Genomic DNA, 8365 nt, shown 5'->3' with positions numbered 1-8365 from the left:
ACAGCTGGTTTTCATCTTCCTTCTGGAAGAAATGAGAACATGCTCTGGATGCTGGAGGGCATTTGGGCTACCGATGGCTGTGCGGACCTCCTGCAGTCCTGATGCCCTAGTGTCTGCAGATGGAACCTCTTGGGGGGGGGGGAGGTGGGTGTCTCATTAATCACAAATAATGCTGCACCGGTACTACCAGTGCCGGAGATCCTAGTCTCTTGGGGACCCACTCCTGCCTTCCTTGGGAGCATGGGTAACACTGGTGAGGAACACATGCCCAGGGTAGGGAACAGCCTCAGCCCTCTGTCCACTCTTACCCCTGGAGGGGTTTTATCCTGGACAGGCCACGCATAAGCTGTGCAGATGTTAATGATTTCTACACTGAAGAATGTGGTGTTGTTGCTGAACACAGATCGAGTCATTAAGCTGTGCTGGGCTCACTGGAGCTAGGCGGTGTGGGAGGGTAGAGGCAGGAGCAAGACCCTGCTGCTCACAGCTGCAGGGGGGTGTTGCTGGCAGGGTATAGCAGTAGAGCTGGCTGTGCAAGTTGTGGCCTGTTCTCTTGGGTGCCTGAAGGTTTCTGAGGCGGAGGTAGGGACCAAGTGACCAGAACTGACCCAGGATTTCCTCTCCAGCCTGAGCAGGATAGGGGGGAAAAAATGGATAGGCAGTTTGAGAGAGAGAGAGCCTGTTCCTTACCCCAAAATACCTGTCCTTTCTTGGGTGTGTGATGTTCTGCAAACTTTGACTGTTCTATTTGCTGGCCCTCAGTTATCCGAGAGTTTGAAATCTCTGAGATCAGAGTGCTTTTTGCCAGGAATAGGAGCCCTTGCTGTGCATGCTTAAGCAGAGATGAGGGGAGATGAAACCTTGGGTGAGCAAGAAGAGGGGGTTTCATGCAGTTATTCCAAAGGCACATGGGGTCCAGTCCTCCCTTAAGCTGTTGGTGGGAAATCTGAGACACCAGAAGCATTCCCCTTGCACTGGAATGTTAATGACAAAGCGTGGAGGGATTCAACCCATTTTCAAGCCTCCTGGCACTATTGCTCAGATGTAGCTTTCTGGGAATTGCATAGGTCTTCTGGGTAATGCTGCATTTGTACGTGCCCTCTAGGGTGTTTTCCTTTATATTTTTAACCTTGGGGATACTCTTTTTTTTTTTTCTGTTTTAGGAATTTCTCTGTGACCCAAAGTTCAGTGATGAAGAAGATCTGGAGGAGAAGTTGGCAGTGTTCAAAGGTGAGAACTGGAGGGTTTCCGTGTCCTGTTTCAGCCTATTTGCTCTGAATAGATTATTTTCCTCAGCACTTGGATCTTACCAGCCTGAGATTCTCTGCCAAATACAAGTGACTGAGCTGGGGTGGATGCCTCCCCCTTGCTTGTGGGACTCGGTGAAACTCCCTGGAGAGGTGGTTTTCCCACACAAGCCTTTGTGCTTCCCCCACTTGCAGGGCAGGGACATGTCACCCTGCAGACATCCTGCGTGGCGGCTGCTATTACTGCAAAACCTGCTGTGTGGGCAAAATCCTGGGGAGCAGCAAAGGAGGATGGTTTCTGTCTAGATACTTAGACAAGCTAGCTGGTATAATGGATGATGCAGTAGCTGGACTTTTTTTTTTTCTTCAGTGAGTAGGAGGCCCTCTTCCCACAGAGCAGAGGTCTCAGCTGCTTCCTGAAGGAGTTGGGGCCTTTCTCTCCCCAAAAGTTTCTTCAGTCTGATCTGGTCCTTCCCGAGCCCCTTGGTACCAAAAACAACAGCAGTGATGTGTCTCTAGTCCTGGCCAAAGCCTGTCTAACTCCAGAGGGTCAGCAGATCTGGGGCTTAGGTTTGGGCCGTTTGCTGGGATGGGGGATAGAGAAAAAGCCTGGGGTCCTCTGGAGCTTGTCCCCAAAATGGTTACAGGACAAGATTTGGCAGGGCTGTTGTGCATCCACTTTCTTTCCAAGCAGTGCCTGAAGGCAGTTGAGAAAACATGCCTGCTGCGTCACAATGCCCTCAAGGTTTGTCCTCAGCCTGGCTCTAACCAAATAAAGCCTGACCTTGCTTCCATTTCAGGCGTTGTCTGCTATTTCCCTTTGAATTTTGGCTTTGCAATCCAGCATGGAAGAATCTGGCTAGGTTTTTGTGATTCTTTACCCTGCTGGGGACAGAGGAGCCTCCTGTGCTCCCCGTTCTTTTTCTGTTGCCTTTTGTATGGCTTTGGCTTTTGGCTGCAGCCCCGCATTATTTTTCCCATCACAATCGGGGCTCTTCAAACATTGCAACTGTGGGTCACAGGCGCAGAATTCCCTGTAACGAGAGCCCTTGGCATCTCCTCCTGCTGCCTCATGAGTTTGCCTCCGTGGCCTGTCCCGCTCTCCAACGCCTCCTCCGGCTCCTCCAACAATTGACTCATTGTGTGATGACGGGGGGAGTGTTTCTTCTCTGCCGTCCTTCCCACTGCCCTTCCCAGCCGGGCCCGGGGAGCCCCCATGCAGTGTTTGTGTAAATGCATTTGTGAGGGGAGGGACCACGCATGGTTTTGCCCCACCAGATCCCTGCAGCTGGGATGGGAGGGAAAGATGAATGTGCGAGCCGAGGCTCAGAGCACGATGATGTAAAGCTGCCTCTGTTCTCTGCGCATTTGGCTAAGTGTCAGCTGAGAAGAAAAGAAAACATGTGCTGGGCACGGACACGGCAGAGCAGGGTTTGTGTCCCTGAGCACATGCTGGGGTGCCTGACCCCTGCCCAGGGAGGCGGCAGTTCATTTGCACAAGGTCATTATGGTGGGGCAGAGTGTGGGGAGAGCCAGTTCCACATCAAGCATTGCTTTGGCCCCTAAGCACATGTGTGACAGCCCCGATTTCATCTAGGATTGGTTGCTTAATGCTTGAAGGGAGACATTTATTCCTGCCTGAAGCATGAACAGCTTCAGCTTGTACCTGGTACTCTTGTAGGTCTGTCCTGGTCAGCTCGTGACAGTAGTAATCCACCAGCTGAGACCCAGGTGAAGACATGCCAAGCCATTCCTCTGCCTCCTGCCTGTAGCTGCCCATCAGTCCAGTTAACCCAGCACTGTCCTTCAGAAGCACAGGTCCTGGGAAGGCTCCGATGTGTGAAATATCGACTCTTCCCTTTGGCTCCTTAAATTAGCCTGCCACTTCTCTGTTCACGCTCATCTGCTTGCTGGTGTCCCTGGAGCAGAGGCAAAGGTTCTTTTCTCTTGGGGGGGGAAAGGAGCAGCCTGGGAGCTCTCACTCAATTTGAGTCCTGCAAGATTGTTCTGGGGAGTGAGTGCTAACTGCAGGGCAAGCGGAGATTTCTCCAGCTCAGCGTGGATGGATGGTGGCAGCAGGCATCTTGCTCTTCTTATTTAGCAGAACTGAGATGATGGGGGGCCCCCTGCGGCGCTAGGAGCTGTATGGTCTGTAAGACAGACAAATCCTTGCCTGAAGAGCTTAAAGTCTAAATGGGGAACAGCTAGCAAGGGAGAGGGTGGGTAGGAAGCACAGGTGTGCCACTCCAAAGGTCAGAAGCAGCACAGGACTGAAATCCTGATTTTTCGGACTCAAATCAGTGCTCTGTCTGTTAACAGCGTGCCAGCTTTTGTCCTGCAAAGCTAACCAGACCTTCTTGAGCAGGCTCTGCCTTTCTCTGAGGATGCTGGAGTTGCCCGATTCAGCAATGTTTGACAGCAGGCTGGAAGGACAAACAGCCTGCTCTGGCATAACTGCTCCTAGGCACGTTCTTGGCTTCACTCTCTTGATGTGGTCCTTGAGCATCTCTGCTGGCAGGTGCTGCTCTGGGAGTGCAGCACAGTGTTGGGAGGACTGTAGAGTCTGTCCCTTGCTACTGCAGGCAACTATGTCATTTAATCCGCCTCCTAAACTGATCAAACTTCAGGGTTTTGTTTTCCTTGCTACTCCTTCTGGGAGGCTGTTCCAGAGCTTTGTTTTTTCGGCTGGAAACCTTTTAATGGTATTCATGGCTAGCTGATACCTTGTCTTCATGCTAGTGTTTTCCTTCAGCTTAAACTAAGAGCAGCCGCAATTAAAGAGCACTCAACTGTAGAGCCCTGGAATTGGAATAAGGGTGCTAAAACCAGGTCTTGAGATGGTCTCCCTCTCTGAACTGTTTGTATTCAGCAGTATATCAATCTTATCCCTGAATCTTTTATTTCATTGCTCTAAGCAAGCAGTGCTCCAAAGCCCTGCATACCCCCTGGTCTAGCATCCTGCTAACTTGCTTCTGTGTCTCTTCCAGAGAAGTACATCGAGTTTGACCTGAACAACCAAGGCGAGATTGGTGAGTGACTCTGAGGGATGCTGGTGCTGGGCTGGAAGAGCAACAGCCTGCTGAGGTGGCATCTGCTGCTGTATCTGCTGCTTCCCTCTGCACTCGTGTTGTTGAGGAGGAAAACCTGTGGGCTTTTCCCATGTCCAGCCTTGATTGGATCTTGATTGCCAGCCAGGGGCTTCCTTGGCTCTCCAGCCCCTGCCTCTCAGCTTCCTCAGTCTCTCCTCACCTGCTTCAAGATCTAAGCTCTTCTCAGTCCTGTTCTCCTCCTGAGTCTCTGCTTAGCTCCTCCACTTCTTTCTGCTCTAAATGCTTTTTTTTACTCTCCCTGTTTCTCCATCGAGGCCGCCTTCTCAATCCTCAGCATTTCCAGAGCTGGGAAGCTGCAGGGCTTGGACAATCCTGGGTTTTGCCTGGCTTGAGGCAGAAGCTGTATAAAACCGTGAGCACTTCTAGTGCAGAGAAGCTCTTTGCTGGGAGGGGAGCAGAGGGAAGCAGGGGACTTGGGTGTGAGTCTGGCTTAGCTGAGCAGCCCTGGTTTGGGCCCAGAAAGCACCAGTTACATAAAGATCCAGCCTTCTGCAGGCCTGGAGCTGACGCTGAAGTGTAATAACTCACATGCTGCACCCTTCCAGGAGGCTGCTGCCTCGCTCCCCTCCTCCACCAGTCCTTGAGCTGAAGTAAAGCCTGTGGGGAACTGGAGGAGGCCTGACTCAGGGCTGCGCTGCCGTTTCCGGGAGGGAAGGGGCCGCAGGTCTTGGCGGCGGCAGAGCAATGGAAGGAAATGGCCTGTGGCGATGGGCAGGGGCACCCGCTCCCCACAGCCTGTTTGTCTCCGGCTTTAACCCCGGCGTTGCTTCCCTCCTCCCCATCCTCGTGACTATTGGCACCACGCTCTGAGCTAGAGAGCAGTGTCCCCACGTGTCTCTGGAGCACTTGGAGAGTTGTCCCTCTTCTGCGTGTGTGGTGCGTTTATCTTGAGCTGCACAAATGGGAAGTGATGCTCTGTACTGGGCAGTACAGCGGTGGGCTGAACTGGAAGGCTTCTCTTGGCTTTCAGCAACAGCTTAGTGCTGTCAGCCTCAGAGTCTGCAGGTGAGGTGGTCTGAGGTGGGAACTCATGCCTGTATCCCTGGGGTTGGTCTGTGCCCAGTGCGGTTGCCTCTTGCCAGCATCGATTGCCTTGCTCTTGCAGATTTGATGTCTGTCAAAAGGATGATGGAGAAGATGGGGGCTCCAAAGACCCACCTAGAACTGAAGAAGATGATCTCTGAGGTGACTGGAGGGGTTAGCGAGACCATCTCGTACCAGGACTTTGTCAACGTGATGCTTGGGAAACGCTCAGCTGTGCTTAAACTGTGAGTATCCCTGGGAGGGAGTCGAGGGGAGACGTAGGACCTGAGTTGGTGTGTTGGGGGGAGCTGGGAAGCAGAAGCTGTTCTGCCTGGTGGAGGTGGAGCTGTGTGTGCTTGGTGTTCGTGGAGGGGAGACGAGGGCCCTTGTGAAGGGGGAGTTGCAAAGAGACGTGAGAGGATGTGTAAGTCCATGTCTAGGCTGAGCAGTGGCAAGCGCTCACAGCAGGGCTGCCTGCTGCGTGTTAGCACAGGCTTCCTCCCATGCGCTCTGTGCAGAGCGATTCTCCCCCTTTCCCGAGGGTATGCAGGCACTCAGCACTGCAGGACTTCTTCCCGTCTCTTTCCTGTGGCTCCTGCTGGCTTTGGGGACACAGGCTTCCCCTGTGAATGGTGGCAGGACTTGAGTGGTGAATGCTGGTCCCACCAACACCAGTTGGCCGGCTCCTATTTCCCGCAGGATGCTCCCTCGCTGTCTGATTTTGGAGAGAAGGGCAGTAGATGGAGACGGGGCACATGCTTGAAACAGCTGGCTTGTGCTGGGAGAGGTTTTCTGTGGTACAGGCTGCCAGCACTAGCCTCCCACGGCCCCCTCTGCTCTCTCAACAGGGCTCTGAAAGTCCTGCTGTAACAGATGGCTTCCGAACACTTGCTTGGCTCCATCTCCACCCCATTGAAGCCTGGCTTTTCCTTTCACAGCCACAGAGGCTGGCCCTGCTTTTGTGTCTGTAACCACCATGAATAGGAGCTGCTCCTCTCCATCCCCCTTACCCCTTTCTGAAGGCAGCTTTAGAAACACAGCCAGCTTTCAGGGCAGGTTGGGAGGAAGGATCTTGCTCCCACCTCTCACGTGGTCCCTCTAAGCCAGTACGTGCTTGCTGGCGATGAGCCTTTCCTCTCCCCACTGAGTGCCCTGTGTCTGTGTGTTTGGATGCTCCTCTTCGAAGCACGCACAGACTTCTGACACCCCTGTTCCACCTTTCTTTCTCCACGGAAGCAGGCTGAGCCTACAGCCTGTCCCATATCTTCCATCCTTCCCCCCAACTGCAGCAGCTTTCACAGATGGGTCCCTTCTCTTGCTAACAGACGCCCTGTTGGACTGTTGGACTCTTCAGAGCAGGAGAAATGTAAAACTTGTCCCAAGAGCAGCGCAGTCCTTTGATCCAGCGTGGCAGCTGGCGTTCCTGGCGTAGCTGCAGTCCTCAGGGAGGAAGACAGTGCTGGTGGTTGCAAAATGCTTGGGATTCTTCTAGTCAGTTCCTTGCTCCTTGTCTCTGCCCTCTTTCCTGGTTGTAATTGCTGTTGCTTGCTTGGTGTTGGCTTTTTAATGTTCTGCTGTGTGGTTATGTACAAGGTGGGCCAGGGATGGTATTTGCTTTCACGCATCAGGAGCACTTGGCATGCAGTGTGTGCCCAGGGGATTTCGGAAGTGGATGCCTAAATAAAATGTGCTAATCCTCTGGGCTCTGAGAGGAAAACCAGCAGAGGCTTTGGGAACCCACTCCTGGAAGCTGTTGGAAAAGCAAAGCTGCCTGCCAGGCTGGCAGCACTGCCCTCTGTTGGCTTTCTCCCCTCTGCTAATTATCAGACGCCCCTTGCATAGAAGGCAGATGCTGTTTTTCAGCAGATGAAATAATCCCACCCTCAGTGATGGGTGAAGATGCGCCTGCTTTTTTCATTGGTGTTATGTGTTGTGTTTTGCAGGGTCATGATGTTTGAAGGAAAAGCCAATGAAAGCAACCCAAAACCTTCTGGTCCACCTCCGGAGAGAGACATAGCCAGCCTCCCTTGAAGAGGACAGGCTGAAAAATTGGCAGTGTTTGCTTTGCTGGTCTGTAACAGAAGGTTACCTGTGCTTTGTTACTCTTTACTGTGGACAGTCCTAGTTTTCAACTAACCTGCCTTAGAGGAACAGCAAGGGAAGCTGGAGACCCCCAGCTCGCGTCTTTCTGCTGCATCTCTTAGCCAACTTGATTTGTTAGACAGAAGCTGTGTAATGTGAGACCAAAAAAAAAAATCCTGTGATCTTACTCTTTCTTCTGCCCTTCCTGCGTTTTTCAGATGAGGAGCTACTTTCTTCCCAGTGTATGGATTCAGAGCTGTGCTTGTCACAACAGGTTTCTAAAGGGCCTTGCTGCCAGACACTGAGCGCTTCTCTGGCAAAGCCCCTGACAGCAGCTTCATGGGTGCAAAGCAAGAAGTGCCTTCTCTGCTCCGTCCTGCGCTTCCTGACTTTGGACTAGTTCTTCCCCCCCGACCTCACCAAAACACAGGTCAGGCTCCCACCTCCGTGACCTAGTCCTATGCTAGGTGAACGTGGAAAGGTGCATGGACGCAGGGGTCTGCCCGCAGGGCCTTTAGGCTTGGAGGCGGGCATGGCTGACTGCAGGGGCAGCTTCTGTCCGCCCCCTGGGTTCATCCTGCAGTCAGATCTCGGTGGGTCCAACACCAGCCACTGCGAGGATGATTAAAGCTACCTTAGGGGCCCCCTTTCCTGATAAATCTCTACTTGGATCCGGTCGGGAGCATAACCTCTGAAGGGGCGGCTGTCTGTCCTGTCCATCGAGTGTAGAAACAAGCCTGCTGTTACGCCTTTGCAGCCCCTCGGGAAGGCCTGGGGGAACTTGAACCTTCAGGTGAAAGGAGGCTGGGTGACTAAACCGAGAGCCCTGCCAGACCAGTTACGGATGAGGATCTGTCCTCACGCAGCTGCTCTGTCCCTCTGATTTTTGCAGACCTCCCTGTA

General features: G+C 52.9%; 1 protein-coding gene across 1 annotated transcript; it reads left to right on the top strand.

Annotated features, from left to right (window-relative positions):
• Positions 1-240: 240 nt before the first annotated feature.
• AIF1L (allograft inflammatory factor 1-like) lies at positions 241-7638 on the top strand. The gene is made up of 5 exons (XM_009322179.1): positions 241-273; positions 1164-1230; positions 4235-4276; positions 5463-5625; positions 7324-7638. The coding sequence occupies exons 1-5, from the start codon at positions 241-243 to the stop codon at positions 7409-7411; spliced, it is 393 nt and encodes a 130-aa protein (XP_009320454.1). The 3' UTR covers positions 7412-7638.
• Positions 7639-8365: the final 727 nt, after the last annotated feature.

The sequence above is a fragment of the Pygoscelis adeliae genome, unplaced genomic scaffold (genome assembly GCF_000699105.1).
Source record: "Pygoscelis adeliae isolate BGI_AS28 unplaced genomic scaffold, ASM69910v1 Scaffold114, whole genome shotgun sequence".
In the NCBI taxonomy this organism is placed as follows: Eukaryota; Metazoa; Chordata; class Aves; order Sphenisciformes; family Spheniscidae; genus Pygoscelis; species Pygoscelis adeliae.
Note: the sequence above shows the minus strand (reverse complement) of the source record. Positions and strands in the feature narration are given on the sequence as shown.

Bases quoted from the DNA above. Each gene is read 5' to 3' on its own strand.
- AIF1L (XM_009322179.1), top strand. From the start codon at position 241: ATGGGTAACACTGGTGAGGAACACATGCCCAGG. The intron at 1,231-4,234 runs GTGAGAACTGGA...TGTCTCTTCCAG, and splicing joins GAAGTTGGCAGTGTTCAAAG to AGAAGTACATCGAGTTTGAC. The intron at 5,626-7,323 runs GTGAGTATCCCT...TGTGTTTTGCAG, and splicing joins CGCTCAGCTGTGCTTAAACT to GGTCATGATGTTTGAAGGAA.